This window comes from Platalea leucorodia, assembly GCF_965183815.1.
Source record: "Platalea leucorodia genome assembly, chromosome: 9".
Classification (NCBI taxonomy): Eukaryota; Metazoa; Chordata; class Aves; order Pelecaniformes; family Threskiornithidae; genus Platalea; species Platalea leucorodia.
In genome coordinates this window covers 36,459,918-36,477,660 of record NC_138831.1, presented here as the reverse complement: position 1 = coordinate 36,477,660, position 17,743 = coordinate 36,459,918, and the positions used below count along the sequence as shown (strand labels likewise).

The following is a 17,743-nucleotide window of genomic DNA, read 5'->3' as shown; positions in this document are numbered from 1 at the left end:
AATTTAGAGTACCGAGTAAGCGTGCAGATGCTCAATCACAAAATATGCATAAGAGACAATGGATGACAGGATCCTTGCTATTATTAGCAATACCCCAGTGGTTGTAGAAGCTCACTATCACCAAAACTGCTACTGTTTGAATACTAACAGTAAAGAGGACAAAATACTGGTAAAAATGGATTAATCTCAGAGAATTTGATTATGCAGAAAAAGAAAGTGCTGCAAATCAAGAACAGCTTGCATTCATTAGAAATAATCTCTTATAACTAGGAGGTTATAACAGTGACTGATCTCAGAGTAAGATTAGCTCTATCTATTAGGTTGCTTGGAAGCAAGTAAATTAGAGATTCACCTAAGACACATTTCCACTGTAAGCAGGAGGCTGAGTTTGGAGGAACACTAGATGGTTACCACAACAAAAGGAAAGCCCATCATATATCCAGACAACCTGTTGATGGATAAACTTGCCATAGACAATCTAGAACTAAAGATGAAGTCAGAAGCAGTGAAATCAAAAGCAGCAGATGTCTCAGCAGCTTGAGTAGAGCATCCTTGAAGATGAGAGATGATACCAAAAGAACAAGGTGTGAATGAACTGTGGCTGCTCCACCCTCAGAATCAAGGCTCAATAAATGTATCTGCTTCCATCACATGCTTTCCTCCTACAGTATTTAGGAACAAAAAGAAGCTTAGCTACCAGAGCAAAGCAGCTAAAAAATTCCTTTGGCCAAGATTCAGTTTATGCAGTTACATGCGACAGAAGTCATTCAAAGCATATTTTGCCACCATATACTGTAAAGTCATTGGCAGACAAAAATGCAACTTACTTGAATATTAAATAGATCAGGACTTGTATGTTTTAGTGAACACCCAAAGAGAATGACAAAGCCCTTTAGTTTCAGAAGCTAGGATTGAGTTCAGAACAAAATGGGCTTTGATGTCAACACATGTACGTCACCATTTATACACTACTCTAGCTTGGGATGATATTGATAGACTTGAGCAGCAAAGAAACACTGCAAATGATCAGCAAAGAAACAGTGCATCACATAAGTGAAACTCCTGGTAAGCCTCTCTTCAAAGGAGTATAGCCCCCAAAAAGCTGCAAGTCAATGCTGCAAAGCAGAGAACATTATCACAGAAGGGCCTTTGCCAGACTACAATATTGGGAGAGAAGACCAGACCTGCTGCCTAAAAGATGCAAGAAGAGAATACCACAGCTTCAATGTATGAAGAAAAAGGAAAAGGTCTGGTCAGATCCTTGTTTGCTTACATACCAAAATAATCCCAAGCTGGACTGGGTTCAATTTTCTGGTCCACAATGATGTATCAGTGAGCCAAGGCAGTATAGGATACCTGCTCACTTTCAACTCCCCTGCAACAAAAATGTCTGCTGTCAGTTCATTTAAAAATATATTAATTGTTGCGCAAAGCAGAGAGTTGAGCATTAGAAGAGTACTGACATCATTATTAAGCCTTATTCCCTCAGCACAAGGTGGATCACTAAACAAACAAGGCAACTTTATGTAGAGTAACAATTTAAAAAGCAGTTCCTGCTGGAACATCTCCAGCTAGGTTATCTGTATTACTAATGGCAGGATTCTGGTCCAAAGAGTCTCAGCAACACTACACAGAGCTCATAGAACACGTCTGGTCATTAGCAATAAAGATGAGTTGTACAACACATACAGACAGTCTGATACATAATAAAAGATACCAAAAGATACCATCTGAGGGATGCAAGAGAAGATCCAAAAGTGTTGAAGATTGTAACTGTGAGTCATTGTTTCTGACGATGAAGTGATTCTGAAGAGCCCCATAAACAAGTCATACCTCATTGAATTATAGGTCAAAGAATGGGAAGAAACATTCACAGATCATGGAGAAACTACACAGCAAAAGTTATGAATATTGTCTGCCAGTTCCTCTTCTTCCAAAGCAAACCACAGAGTACCGTGAAGAACCATCCCGCAAAGAGATGAACATTTTTGTGTGTACTCTGTACTGCAAATAATGAATTTTAAAATCTACTACACGGGTATATTCATGCTCTTAGGTTTAGCAATGATATATTCTTGTCCAAAGTGTCAGAGAATTAGTATATGGTACAGGACAAGATTTACTGAAATTAATGAAGTCTACGAGCATGACAGGTTCAAAAAGCACCATCACAGATTATATCACCTCATGTAGTACCAATAAATAATCTTATGCCAACATCAGAACTCTCAAAAAATGGCTATCTGCATCTGTCCTAACAGCTTACAGAAACACATCTGCACATATTCTTGACTCTACTTCAAATCTTTTCAGCGCCCACCCCTCTGTTTCCGAGTAATACATACTTGGTACATCCAACATTCTTAAATATTTTTATGACATCTCTGTAATATATTCAAGACAGCAAGATCCTTGTGCAGTACTGACAAGAGCCTCCCACAACTGTACCTCTTTCCCCACCATTCAATACATCTATAACCTTTCCTTATATATTGTTCAGCAAGTATTAATTCCCAACACCTAATGCCAGTTCCAAGTAGAAAAGCTAAGGTTGTATCACAGCTCAACACTTCATTTTATCATTGTTTGAGTTTCACTGAAATCTAAACTATTAAAGGACACAAGCTACCCTGGAATAATGAAGGGAGTATAGCTCACCCTCCTAGATGACTCTTTCCAGTGTTTTGTCCAATTTCAATATTCTGTGCTCCAAAACCAGAATTTCATTTTTCAAATGGCTTTTTGGAATGCCTTCCCAAATTAACTTCCTTCCCCTGTTCATTCCTGCCAGAATATCTTCAATTCTTTTTAATAATGCCTATTAGTCATCCCATCAGACCACCAGTTTTATTCAACTGCATCACATGCTAAACAGTTACTAGTAGAGCTTTGAAGTTTATAGCATATATTTTGCTCAACTATTACTCATAGCCAAAGATACGTATTTCCATGTTTGGATCAGATGACAGATTATTCCAGTATCCCCTCTTACTGGCCACTTTATGGAAACTAAGAAAGAAAATACTTAATAGTTAGGAAATAACCTATTGGGGATATTGCCAACACTTAGTGAAGGGTGATTGAGGCTTAAAGGCCTAAGAACTTCTTGCTCTGTTGGAAGAGTTCTCATCATGCATGAGAATATGTAATCTCTTTTAGAATCCTGCTATGGGCTAGATGGACTCAGTGATACTTTGTTGTTAAATTAAACTATTTTCTTCCATCTTCTAAAATATCTTTCTTCGCAGTCTAATTGACATTTTTGTTCCTGTGTTCTGAAACGGTTTAGAGAGAACTCAAATGTCTGATTCAACCGACACGCCTCTGAACCTTCAATTAAGGCACAAGTAGGCTCACAAGCTACACTGTAAAGCCTCAGGTACTATTCCAGGATAATCGGGGATGGCTTGGCATGTCTGATTCTTCTAAGGTTAAAAAACAATGCCAGGCAAACCCTGTAACACAATCTCCACAATACTGCAGGTTCTTTTTCAAATCCTTAAAAAAATTAAAAGCCAAAATTCTCATATTAATTTTTCTTTAAAAGTTAGAATTAAAAAGTCAATACAAAACAGTATACCTTTGTCATATAAATAGCATCATTTTGAAGATTAATTTGTAAATATTTATAGAAGATTAAGACTGAGTTTGTCCTACTTCAATAAAGGTAACTTTTAAAAATTCACATTAATATTATTTAAAGAACATAAACCACTCATTTAATAAAGCTAGTATGAAAAGCAAGTTGAAGTAACAGTCTCACTATGTCTAGACTTAGATATCAGGATTGAGAAGTTCTAATACTGCAAGAATTATTTATGTCTCTTTAGCCAAACTGAACAAAAACCTGGTTTTGATTTGGGCTGCAGTAGGTAATTATTTTATCTCCCCATTCTTGTAATTGTGGACATGGTAAGAGCAAAAAGCACTAGGAAAGTAAGGGTCTGTGTTCATCCATACATTTCAAATTCTATGAGATTCAAAAGAAACCCAAGTTCAAAGTGCAAATGTTGGCCATCTGTCACTAAATTAATAGAAATAAACATTGAGCAGTAAAACAAAACTTACTCAGATACTTGTTCAGCAGCTGGGATATCTACAGAAACTGAAAATAAAAATAAAGGATTTAATTAAAAATATTTTAAAACACAGAAATACAGAAGTACTCACTTTCAAATCCAAGTACACAGAAATAACGATAATACAACTGAAAAAAGGACTGCAATAACACAGAGACATCCACATGTAAGTATTTATGTACGCATACTATGTGAAAAAGACACTATACGTACTCACCTTTCTCTATGATAACTTGACAAGTATGAGTGTGGCTTTCACTCAGATGTGTGGCCATGCTATCTAAGCCAGAAACATCAGTCAGGAAATCACAGTTAAGACATACTACAGTCACACCTCTAGAGAAGAGAAAGTAAAAAGGAAGTATAAATACAACATGGTTGTGAAAACAGTTTTCTTAACTTACAGCAACTGGACAGATTATATAAAAAAAGTTTCCTTCAACTTTAGATGACTCACAAAAACACTTTGTTACTTTTTATACTGCAGCTAGCACCTGGAAATCCCAATCAATGGCAGGGCATCTCCATGCTGGATGTAGTACCAAGAATACCACTTTAGACAGAAATTTAGCTGTAAAGCGCGAGTTTCTCAGTTTTGTTTGTTTGTTTTGTTTCTCTCCCTGCCCTCCATTTTGCACATTATGAATAACTGGAAAATAAAGACACAGAAATGTTTTTAAAAACTGCTCAGGATTAAGAACGAAGTTAATAAATGTGGACAAATAACAAATATTTGCCACCGAACAGAACACTGCTAGTGGAAGGGCTAATGTTTTTATTTCCCTGCTCTTTCTAAATTGCGGAAGCCTGGAAATTCAAGAGGCTCTAATCTCATTTCACTAATCAGTTCACTATCAGAAAGTGAAAACAATGATCTGTAACTGAAAAAAGCTGAATTACCGCAGCTCTTCCGAATGTTTCTTATAGATCCAAAATCTTCTACTGGGACGAGCACTGTGAAAACTAAATATAAGAAAACATCACCACTTAGACTGGTTTTCTTGAGTACATTACTCCACATATCCCCTACACTGTACATGGTACTGTAATTTGCTTATGACAAGGCATGAAAATAGAAGGCTCAATTACTGACTGGTATTATTCTAAAACATTAAATTGCTGAAAGCTTACAGGCTTGTGAATCTCAGCTGTAGTTTAAAACACTGGCTCTCTAAGTAATGAGTTTGGGAGAGGCAAGGCTTAACTTTGTCAGCACAGTACTGCAAGAACAGTTACACTGCTTCAAGAACAGTTGAAGCCTCCATGGCTGTGGCTATACAGCACTCCACAAAAGAAGTGAAGCTTTGCTGAACTCATGCTTCCTACAGAGATGGCTTTAAATGAGATAAATCACATTTTCAGACAACCTGTAAGTTCTCTCATATGCAGGTTAAGTATGTGCCAACACTGTACTCCCATATGAAACAAAAAGCGAGCAGCTGAGTACAGGGGCTGCTACTGCAGAAACACCCTCCCTGTAACAGCCTTCCTCCTCACCATCCCTTGTTCCTTATGCTCACCAAGAAAGGTGATGATAGGTGCTGCAAGGGGTCAAAGTAGGGGGAGCATTAGTGCATCAAGGACACAAGGAACAAAAGACTGGCTATTTTACTGCATTGGTAAATTTGACAACACCCAGAACATGGGCAACAGTAGGAACAGTTTACCTTAGATTCCCCTCTCCCCTTCTGGAGTAAACTTTCTCTTGTACAATGAGAATCAAGCATATTAATTTTTATTATTTTTTTAAGCATGCAGCCAATAGATGATATGTATAAAAGCATGTAAACTATTTCAGCCTAGGACTTACATGAGCATTGAAATTAATATGAATAGGCCAACATATAAAATATATACAAAAACTTGTGTCATAAATTCAAGAATACTAGCATTCAAAAATGCCAAGGCATTTTATGCATACACGTATTTAAAAAGAGAACTGCTTTCTGTATTTTTCCGCAATACATTTGGCTTGTTCAGGGCACAGGACTAACCTTAATTTTGTTTTACCATCACTGCTTCGTGATCTCTGTCTAATTATTGCATAGTATAATTCTATTGCTCTGGAAACTAATGCATTTGTTTTCTTAACAGTTGTTTTTTTTTTTTTTTTTTACAGCTGTCATCATTAATACCCTACACTGCCTCACAATCAGCGGCAAACCTCCTGCAAAATGAGATGTTATTTTTACGGATGACCAGAAGTAGCTAAGAAAAAGTATCCACTTGAGCATGCCATTTGGGACATTCTTTACATGGTATTCCGAGAACAAGTTTCACTAGCAATAGCTGTGGCTGTATGCATTCAGCAATTGGAAAATCAGATGAGGTATTCAATCTGAAACCCAGAGAACATGCAACTTGATCATTATTTGTTAAGTCTGGCTGAAATGATTCTGGAACCAACCTTACACATTTCCCTACCACAGTCCTACGAGCCAGTTCAAAATTCAGCTAACAGAAACACTTAACACACCTTATATAAATTTAGGAAATATTTGATAACCCAATAAAATTTTTTAAGAGTTCTTACCTCATCATGTGATTCACATAGGCTTTGCTACAGCTAGTGTTGTATCTGCATAAGCTACAGTGCACATAAGCAGGAAAATGGCTTGCAAAATCTTTTATTTCCGAGTAACACTCAATGCATTTGTGAGCTCCCAAACGATACCTAACAGTAATATGAAAAAATTAATAGGTAACATCAACACTTTAAGATGAGATGACTATTTCAAACTTTTGTAGCAAGCTTGCCTACATTAGGGAAAAAATGAGGAACTTAAAAATGTATCAGTTAAATACTTATTATAGGTTATGTTAGCACACATGAAGAAAACTTTGGTTTTTTTCTTGAATTACACTGTCATTATAACCTTAATCAAAAAGTGAAAGTTAATGTAAGCATCTGTTATTGGCCACTCCTGGAAACAAGATACTGCAGTAGATGAGATCCTCCAACTTCAGCTGCTGCTGTTGTCTCTATGTATTTGAGAAGCATTTCAAAGAAATGCTTCATCCACCACGATGCACAGAAAAAACCCTTTGGTCTTCCTGACACCCCTGATATCCCCCACGAGCTCCAAAATATCTATAAAGCAAGAATGTAATCCTGCTCTTCCCCAGTTTTGCTGGCTGGTTTTGGATGTCTTGGAGAGCTACACACTGTGAGCATTAGCACCTTATCAGAAGGGAGACATCTACAATCTTTGACAAAGAAAACTGCTAACTCATCTTAGCCAATGAAATTATATTCTAGTCCATAAAACACCCATTAAATTATTAATATAAGGATAGCAAACCCCAGTAAATTGTAAATATAAGGAGAGCATTCTCCCAACAGCTTGCTTTTACTTTCTTGATTTTTTTTTTTTTCAGTAGCTCCCCAAATTAAGGTATCTCCTAAGGCAGACAAGACTTAACCTTTTAAATAACGGGTTCAAATAAAGCCCTTAAAAAATTGAAGGAGGAAAATACTTTTCCCTCCATAAGAAAACTTGCAAAGAACACCCAGGCAGATGTATTCCCCTCCACAGGTCACTTTTAAACATAAATCTGCCTAATGAGTCAGTATTTCAAGAGTCTGTGGCTCTGTGCAGAGACAAATTCTAAATTTAGAAAAGTTTCCAGAACATCCATTCTTCCATCATAAAGTAGTCTACCACCAACAAAATTGGTGAGTGAAGATTCATAATTATAATCACAGTACCAGTCTGTGGAAAGTTTATGTGCCTGCTTTTTCTGCAAAGCTGAAGTGTAAAGAGTGTAAAGTCTTCTGCACTGCCGTATTAGAAGTTATCAAAAGATAATTAAATGATCTGTTATTTATATTCAAAGTATACTTAAAAATATTTTTAATGCTAATATTTTACCTTAGATTATGCAATGCTGTATTTGTAACTTCTTTTTTTTTTTTGCTGTTGGTCCATGCATTTTGCTTCTTTGATGTAGTCGGTTTTGACTTTGCTTTTGACTTACTTGTATTAGATCTGTTATGATTTTTAGTGGTTGTATTTTTAGCTTTAGGTGATAACTGAAATGTGGAAGTGCTTGTACTAACAGAAGATGTAGCTGATGATCCTGATTGAAGAGATCCAACAGATGCTCGAATAGTCACCTACAAGTATGAAATTAAAAATTTTTCTATTTAGATTTAAGCTAAGTTCCCATTTCTATTTGTCTTAAAATTTAAGCCACTTTAGGACAAAAATCATAGCATGAGAAACACTTCTCAGTAAAAACTGCTTTGAAAAATATGAAATAATGTTGACTAGAGTAAACCTAGCCTCAATAGTCTATTGGATGCTTAAAAAGCTCTTGTTTTGGTGGAAATAGCCATTACAAAACACACTGCTCTCTTTTCAGACCTGCAACTGGCTACATCCTGCTTTCTTAAAACAAAAAAAAAAAAATGTAGCTGTAGAAAAGAAACAGAAAGGTCAGGCCAATTAGCCCCACTAAGAAGAATATCAAACAATCTCATCAGTGCGTGGATTTAACAAAAGCCCTGTGTCTCGTTGCCTCATGATTAGCCAATCTACTTCCTTCAGATATTTTTGCTCCTCATCCTAGACCCCCAAGGACTAATTCTGACTTCTGACATCTCATCTGGCATTATCACACTCCCTTGTCTTGCCCTTAAATTTGGTTCTCCAGTTTTCACTTGCAGCATGACTCCTAATTATACTTCTTGCCCATACTCATAGTTTAGAAGCACATAACCTTCTAAACCTGGTTCCAAGCTCTTCAGTCACATCATCTACATCCTGTCAAGTTCTACTAACGCCAACATTTTAACATAATCTAAGCTTTTATTAGATCATTAAGACCTTGAAATCTTTACAAAACTGAGGTATTGTCACAGAATAGAGAATCAGTGCTTTACATTCTGCCAAGCAACACAATCAACAACAACTTCAGTCATTTTCCCTTCCTGATTCTACAGCAGATGAACTGTGAAGAGCTGATCAAAATGTTAATTTTCTTCTTCCTTTCAACTGAAAGGACATATAACTTCACACTTCATTAAAAAACTGTAGGAAAAAGTCCTGAAATCCACAGGAAAATCTTAGTCTTAAGTGGTTCCTTCTCAAGAAATGGAAGAAGGATTTAAAGATAGCTTAAGTGTTCTGAGGGGACCCAAGTTTACTTCATAAAACACTTAGCAGAAAATTGTGGGAGCTTTTTCCCCTTCAAATGCTGGAGCTAAAAAAGACCTGGTGAACTCAGTTTTAGGCACATATTGTCTATGGAGAAGTAGGTCTCGCACTCTATATTAACTAACAGCTCAAGAAAGCAGGAGCACTGACTGGACATATGCCTGTATGGAAGAATGGGACAGAGAGCACCACCACAGATCACCAGGAAGAAACCATAAACTGTGCCTGGCAATTCTTGCAACAGGAGTATTTTTTAGAGTTTTCGTTTTAGAGGCAAAAAACCAAAACAAAAAACCAAAAAACCCAAAGCAAAACCAAGCCCCCAAAAAACTTTGCTTTGGAAAAAGAGAAAAGCACTTCTTTCTATTCCACCCCTTTCTCTACCAATACCTTTTTACCTTTTTTCCTTTGTCCCCTCTAATTTTCCCATATGAACATTTACCTTTGTTCCAGGAGGCAATCCTTCTAACTGTTTGGGTTTCCTAAATGTTCGGTGATGCTGAGTCTTGTGATCCATTTTTTCTTTGCATGTCAAAAATTGCAGTCTGCACTTAGTGCAACGGTATATTCCTTTTTTCTTTTAAAAATGGAAGACAATCTATAGTAAGCATGAATGTCATGATAAACAAAACTCCAACCCTAGCTTGTCTCAAGCAATGGTCATCCAGTTTCTAAAACATCAACCGGACAAACTCCTGATATTGTACAAAGCCAAGATACTGTGTAGTAATTAAAGGCAGAATATCTAAATACTTGAAAACGCAAGGCAGTATCATTACTAAGAGGACGAGGGATCAGGTTACCAGTTACAAAACAACACAGTACTTCATAATCTTTTTCTCTGCTTGAACTAGTGAAAGGTTTGCTAGTAACCTCAAGAAAAGCAGAACACATCACTACAACTTAATGACGAAACCAAATAGCAGAGATATTCTTTCAAGGATATTCAGAGATTTTTTTTTTTTAAACAGGGAGCTGCTGTCACACAAAAACATGACAAATTCTAACAATTCCCTTAAAGACTTTTCAAAAGACCCAGTCATCATTCTTCTACCATATTTTATTAACTATTCTTATCCAGCAACAACCATACAAATCAGTTACACTTTTTTTTTTTCCAGAGAGATATTCAGGACATATATTTAGCATTTTTCTAGCATTAAGGATTGAAAATACCTGCTTACCTGATGCCTCATGTAATGATGCATATACGGTGCTCCAATTTTAATTACTTTGAGGCAAAATGGGCATAGCAAATGTTTTGTATTTTCATGAACTGTTCTAAAATGTGTTTCTACGTCTGAAAAAGCTGAGGATCTGTAGTTGCATACCTAAAACAAAAAGGTTGACTTTCTTGTTAAAAGTTTATTGACAGTAAAGACAGAGGGGTGGTGTAATCTAAATACAAAACAGTCAGTCTGAGATACCTGGCAAACATACGGCATTTCACCTGGCTTATGATTGTCCTTCATATGTTGCAAAAGAACTTGCTCTGTTTCAAAGGATAATTCACAGATTTTGCAAATTGCTAGGAAAAGTGAAAAACAAGAATAAAGTAAAAATTCATTTGGGGTCATAAGTAGATAAATTATAAGAAGTATGTATATGTGAACTGTATAAACCTACAAAGGTAAAGCAATCTAACCATTATTCTACTCTTCAGAAGAAATTCCCTGTACAATTTCAGGAAGCCAGCAGTGCACGGCCCTTAAACAACATGAATTCTTGCAATCAAGCCTCCAATTAAAAAAAAAAAAAAAAAAAAGGCTTTTAAAAATATTTTTTTCTACACACATTGCTCTAATATAAATTGAATGAGTGCTCAGCTTCTATATTAAATCTCAATTATTGCTCTTAAAGTACAATAGCTTTATTCTGAAGTTACAAACCAGCAAAGTACAAGTCAGAAAATATCTAAAAATTTTAGGTCACAAAAAGATTCAACGTGATACAATCCAACTTACTAGATGACTCATAAGGCGTGTGTGTGCTTTCAATGTGGCACTGCAGCTGGAATGGGGTGGGAAACTGACGGTAACAGTGCTGGCAGGTGGTGTGGCTTTCCCAGCTTTCACTGCTCTGCTTCTCAAGCTCCAAGTGATGTTTCATGTGGTTCATAAACCTTTAAATGACAGTGAACAGGTGCAAAAACCTACATTTTAACATTCGCTGTACATTACATAGCACATGAAAGACGTACAGGATTCTTTACAAACTTTACTCTGTAAGGACTTCTCAATTTAAAAAAAAAAAAAAAATCTAAGGAATAAGTGTTCATTAAAAAAAACCCAAAAGGCAACAAAGTTAAGCAAGCTGACTATGCCAGAAGTCATCTTTCAAAGCTTAAAAAGAAATCTTGACTATTACAAGGACTGTGCAACATATCCGAAATGTGTTCTAGGACTAAGCAGTCTGCTGCATTTTTCATGTTTGCTTAGACAAAAATCTTGCCTTGAAATAAAGGGAAATTAGCAAAGGCAACAGCAACGAAACATGTCAGTTGTTCACACTTCACCACCGCCACTGGAGTCTCAAAGCCACATTCTGAAGCAAATATAACTTTAGCTGTGCTGAAAACTATTAAGTAGCAAGAACATATCTGCAATTAGGAAATTACAGCTTTTTCTGAAACCACCTCCATTCAAAACTGGCAAGGTTCCAGGAGCTTTCTTTGTATAAAACATTTAGGACTGAAGTTGAATTACGAAGGACAGTTATCAAAGAATGCCACTGTGCAGCTGACAATCAAAAGAGTATGAGAAACTTGGCGGTACGCTACTACTTCAAGTTACCACCTTTTTCTCATTAATATGTCCACCTATCTGTAGTAGGAACCTATTCTGGCTGAGAAGTCTAGGCACCCATGACAACGTTGGCGGGCCACAGTTACTGGTGGAGCAGCACAAGGACAGGTTAGTTGCACAACCCACTACTGTTAAACTTCAAAAACTGTTCTGTTTCAAATGTGCTTCATTTCAGTACAGCCAGTGGAACTATTAAATGTAGGTCACACTCACAAAAGGAATGTGGTTCTCAAAGTGGTGACCTTGGAATTGGAAAAAACAAATGAGCAAGGAGAATAGTCTCTTGAACTCAAGCTTCTAATATCATGCAGTTGCTTAAAAAAAGAAAAAAAAAAAAAAGCCCTAAATGAAGATATCCAGGTACCTAAGCAGAAGAAAGGACTTGACACTACTACTGCATATTACCTTAACAGAACATTATTTCAATGGTGTGTTCAACCACAGATCTTTTAAAGGAAGCAGGGGGTTACCCTGATTAATCACTTTGTGCTTTTCTGAATTATGGTCCAGAAAACTTCCACTACAAGTAGAGAGGTACTATGGATTTATTTTGCCCACTATAAATGGTTAAAGGTGTAAAATATACCTTGGAATAACAATTCTGAAGTTACAGAACTATGGAATACAGCTACAAAGTTACAGCAAAAATTAATATGGCTGAAAGTTGACTCTAGAGAAATTAAAAGAAAAAAATTAAGTGTTCATTTTTAATGACTTGCTGTGGAACACAAGGACCACAGCACCAATAGCTTACAATATCATGTTGAGTAGAAAATAGTGCCTGAAAAATACTTTTTAAAATGAACCCAGTATCTTAATAAAGTATTCTTTCTGTGGACTACTTTTCATGATACTGCAAAAAAGGCTTATTTGAAAAGTATTATGCATACAAAACCAGAAGAAAAACCTCTCGGCCCATATCAAACATTGTTTATTGCTCTTAAAGAGAGCAATGTGTTAAAAAGGTTTCAGTGTTAAAAAGGTTTAACTTTTAAACACTCTGAAATGCTATAATTCACAGGAACTATAAAATCATGAGAATAAATTCTTTTAAACTCTAACAACACACAAGATAAATTACTGGCATCTTTAGTTAGGATTTACAAATACTTAATGATTAATAGCAAATTTAATGTCTGTAATTACATGAAACTTTTATTTTGTTCAATAATATGGGTTTAATGTTAGCATAAACCTGTGCATTTTAATTTGCAGACTGTGCCCTTTGAAGGAATAGTTCATTTTTCAGTTTTACATTCTGCTACTTCAGCTTCTTTTGAAGAATGCATGTGAAAGAGTTCAATGACCTTAACTTCCAAAGGAACAATGACATGAACTCATCTACCTATTAAAACAGCTTACTGAAGTTTTTTTGCAGCATTTGGAAGTAAAATTATTGCATCAAAATAACAGATGTTACATAAGTAAAGCACCAACTATTAGTCATTGTGCGTCCCTAAAGGGAATTAACACTCGCATCTACTGATATCACCATCAATCCAGATGGCAAATTGTAAAATAGTTTCTGTTGCCCTTTCTAACCCCAAAGTCCTACAACTGCTCTCATTAAAACTCTACATCATTAAAATTTGTACTCTAATCTGTAAGAAGTTTAAGTTACGGCCATACATGCATAGTAAAAATTAACCCAATTTCTGTTCAGTCACCCAATATTATCAGTTTTCAATAAGAAAAAAAATTCTATTCCAGAGAGACAAATTTTTAATGCATGAGACAGTGCTATGGGCTGTAAGTGATTAACAAACAGGTAAGGAAGTGAGTTCAAATACCTTATGTTATTTTTAAGAACTTTCAGACAACTGAAGCACTTAAATGTTGTATGAGTCTTCTGCTCCTGTTGTACCTGCTGGGTGTCACCTTCATGTTTCCCATAATAAAAGTCGTTAACTAACATAATCAATTTTCCTTTCTCAGATTCAGCAGTCTTGCTTGCTGTGCTCGAACATTCTGTTTTGGTCATTCCCAGGAAAAAGTTATTTACCATATCTGGACAACAATACTGGATGGAAAGGGGGAGGAGATGAGACAGACAGAGACAAAGGTATCAGTCTCTCTTACCAAAACCGCATCAATAACAGCAGCATTTTAAAAACTGAAGCCGCTCACTAACTAGAGTTAGATGCAAAGCTCAATTCTCTGACACACTGACTTCATTCATATTCACATATGGATTTTGAACAGTAACTGATCTTTAGGTAGTGTTTAGCTAATAAAACACTATCTATTATAAAAGCTGAAAAGGGATTATTCTCATAGGTTCATGTAAGATAAATTTAAGCTAGAAATCAGAATCCCAGTGTTGCCTTACTCATTAGAAAAATTCAGAAATTCTAAGTCACACAACACACAGTATTCAAGCTTCTTTATGTCAAAGTGTACGTAATGAATGCTTAACCCAATAGCTATAATATGAAACTTAGCGCCTAAAAAGTATGAAATACTTCATACAGAAGATGCTATGAAGTTTCCAACAGTGAACAAAATTAGCATGTTTCAGAGGACAGATCTTTCTACTGCTGAATAATGTTCTTATTGTGCAGGAGTGCTTTCTATAAGCCTACCAGTAAGGAGTTCATTTCCTACTGTGGAAGTGTAACTCCGTATATTTATTCCATGTAGTTTAACTAAAAATTTAATTAAAGAATACTAAGTAAACCCATTTCTTCTATAGTTCTTTCATTCGGTTGATGTACTCAGTGCAAAAGCTATTCTCTACAAATAATGATTAAAGAAAAATAACACCCTTTTTTTTTCCACTGTTATGTATGTTTCTTAATTGTGTTTTGACGCTGAAGAGGACAGTAGCTACCATTTAGGGTATCTTAAGTGCAGTAAATCAGAATGATCTGTGTTAACAGTAACTCAGAGCCTCACAGACTTCTATTACACAGTAGTTCATACTCCTTTTTGCATGGGTTATTCACATTGTATATAGAGTGTAAAGCCATTTCTCCACTCCCTGAAGTGGAACACATATGCCTGAGAATTGCACGAATCTTTGCCAAATAATAATAAATGCTTTGCAGGAAACAGTGTTTCCAGAAACAATAACAAGTAGTTTCATAAGCAGACTAAGTGATGCTTAGTTTCTGAAAGCTTTGTTTCTCACAGTGTTGGAGTATGAACTACAAATTAAATTTTTCCCCTCAGCTTAACAACTTTTTTAGCTATCAAATGATATATCAAGATAAAAATGTAAGTTTACACTGTCATCTTTGTCTCAGTAGCAATCTAACAGATGCGGGTCAACTAGCTGCCTATTATCATAGGCACTTACCTTCATCAAATTCACCTGAATCTGTGGCAGAGAGAAATCATATAGAGACAGCAAAGATGCCTCAATTCATTGGGAAAATAAGGCAAAAAGTGGCAAGATTTAGAGCTCCCCTGCTCCTTTCTTCCTCTCCATGACTGCAAGACATCGAGCATTTGGGGTCTGGTTGATCATAGCCAGAAGCCAGACTACCTTCATATCAAAACATGGCACTCTCACAACCAAACAGAAGCCCACATAACTTTATAATGTTTACCACCCCAAAATACTTTACCTTCATATGATTTTTTAGAGGATCCATAAGATTGAAATGAATATTGCACTTCGGGCAAGCTCGTGGAAAAGGTCCTCCATTTTTAATGGTGCTTGATGCAGCATTTGTACCTGTAAAATTTAAAACATGTTTAAGATTGAGTATTCTGTTTGTGAATTCTGAATTTATTATTATTTCTGAATTTATTATTATTATGAATTTATTATTATTTTATTATAATACAAAACATTGATTCTGTGCACCACCATCCCCCACCCCACTCCACCCCCCCACAGGATGGATTTTTGATGTTTGTGTTTTAAGAACTTTAATTCTCAAATGAACATGTAAAACTTGTTTTATGCCATGACCTGATCATCATCACAATAAGGTTCAGATAACTGTTTTTGGAAAGGAATTTCACCATCTGGTTCTCAATGATGAGAATATTTCTCTCTGGACAGCTGGAACCTAGGCCTATTCAGATGCCTCATTCCTGTTGAGCAAAGGTGTCTTTGGAGAACCTGGAGAATAAATCCTCCAAATAATTACTCCCAGTACTGAAAGGAAATAGTATTTCTCTCATCAACATAGGATGATTAATACCTTTTGAGCAAAACCAAAACCGCTTTGCATTAGCTTAAACTTTAATGAATAAACCCAGGCTTCCTGTTTTCTCAAAACTGCCAAAAAAATATCAGAGCAAGAGCTACTTTTCCAGATGAAGTTCTCTTGCATTCTCAAGTCATTCACAGATCTGGAGGACTCTATGCTAAGTAATTAGTTTAGAAGAAGCGGTTAAACACAGGAAGAGTTTTAAGTAACATCTCAACTGTAGAGTCAACTGTACCCTGCCAGGGCTAAGAAAAAAATGTAATAAAAATAAACACACAAACGCATCCACCTTATAACAAGGGAATGAGTAAGTATATGAGTTAAGAGATGACCATGCAATAGCTTTATACATTTTTTCGCAGAAATAGTCTTGCATAGTCCATGAGGTAGACATGGATCAAACAGTATTTTTCCCTGAAGATAACAGTATTGCTAAGAACCATAACTAAGCAGAAAGTCCTTCACATGAGTGGATGGCCATGCAAGAGACGTACTGCAAAACAGTGCTGCAAGTCTTCCCTATTACAGTTTGTAAGACATTTTGACACGTCACAGCAAAGTGCAAGCTGAGTTGGAAGAAAACAGGTTCTGCAGCAAGACCTAGTGTTCTGCGGTGCTTCAGTGCTGGATTCTGTGACAGATTAGAAACCGCTATGCTAGCATGGGACAGCTTAGAGACAAACTCATAAAAATATGGTTCTCAGTGAATATAATCTACTCCTTTGTTACTGCATTTAGTAAGATCCTCCAGTTATCTTTTGTATGTTATAGGCTGCAGCACAGTATCTGTTTTACCCAACATAGGGTGGAAGAAAATTTTTCTGCAATGTTTCATGTTATAGCCACTTCCTTCTGGTTGCTGAGGAAGAGTCTGATAGCAAACCAGCTGCAAACAAGACATGCAAAAAACCCAAATATGAAATTATTCCAAACACAGAATCACACTGTAGGTAGCTCCTCATTTTACCATTATAGGAGAGAGTATGTGGTTAGAAATATCTCAAAGTCAAGAATAAATCCTCATCCATTACCATCAGCTGGAAAGCACCTTTTGGCTCAGGAGGAAAATGCACCTAATTATTAATACGCTGAATCAGCTAGACTACCTCTCTTCTTGTATGGAAGGAAAGGTCTTTCAAAGAACATCCTCTCTTTGAAACTTAGATCCCCCTCCTCCTTTACCACTACTATTTAAAACTGTATCAAAAACACTGCTACAAAAGAAAGGGGGAAAATGCAAAACACACTTTGCAATAGTTAGTCGAAGTACAGAATCATGGAATAATTTAAGTTGGACCTGTGGAGGTGTTTTTGTCCAACCTCCCACTCAAAGCAAGTCCAACCTTATCAGGATGCTCAGAGCTCTGTGTCCAGTCAACTTCTGAATATCTCCAAGGATGGAGATTCTACAACCTGAGTCCTTGCTGCCTTGCCTGACATTCCTACAATGATTTTTTTTTTTCTTCCTTTTATCTAAGCAGAATTAGTTGATAAATTCAGCAGTCACAGAATTCTTTCAATCTTGATTTTCTGGTTGG

At 36.2% G+C, this 17,743-nt stretch overlaps 1 protein-coding gene across 14 annotated transcripts in view; it reads right to left on the bottom strand.

Annotated features, from left to right (window-relative positions):
* The window catches only part of ZNF280D (zinc finger protein 280D), a 55,069-nt gene that overhangs the window by 16,266 nt on the left and 21,060 nt on the right, over positions 1 to 17,743 (bottom strand). For 10 of the 14 annotated variants that reach the window (XM_082322636.1, XM_082322630.1, XM_082322629.1 and 7 more), the window contains 11 exons: positions 15,612 to 15,721; positions 13,833 to 14,062; positions 11,203 to 11,360; positions 10,666 to 10,766; positions 10,423 to 10,569; positions 9,681 to 9,815; positions 7,952 to 8,196; positions 6,613 to 6,753; positions 4,980 to 5,042; positions 4,297 to 4,415; positions 4,069 to 4,105 (listed from right to left, as the gene is read on the bottom strand). In XM_082322636.1, coding sequence (XP_082178762.1) covers positions 4,069 to 4,105; positions 4,297 to 4,415; positions 4,980 to 5,042; positions 6,613 to 6,753; positions 7,952 to 8,196; positions 9,681 to 9,815; positions 10,423 to 10,569; positions 10,666 to 10,766; positions 11,203 to 11,360; positions 13,833 to 14,062; positions 15,612 to 15,721 — 1,486 coding nt within the window. Of the gene's footprint in view, positions 1 to 1,277; positions 1,376 to 4,068; positions 4,106 to 4,296; positions 4,416 to 4,979; positions 5,043 to 6,612; positions 6,754 to 7,951; positions 8,197 to 9,680; positions 9,816 to 10,422; positions 10,570 to 10,665; positions 10,767 to 11,202; positions 11,361 to 13,832; positions 14,063 to 15,611; positions 15,722 to 17,743 lie in introns of all 14 variants that reach the window. The other 4 variants (XR_014229288.1, XR_014229289.1, XR_014229290.1 and 1 more) reach the window with 1 other exon arrangement.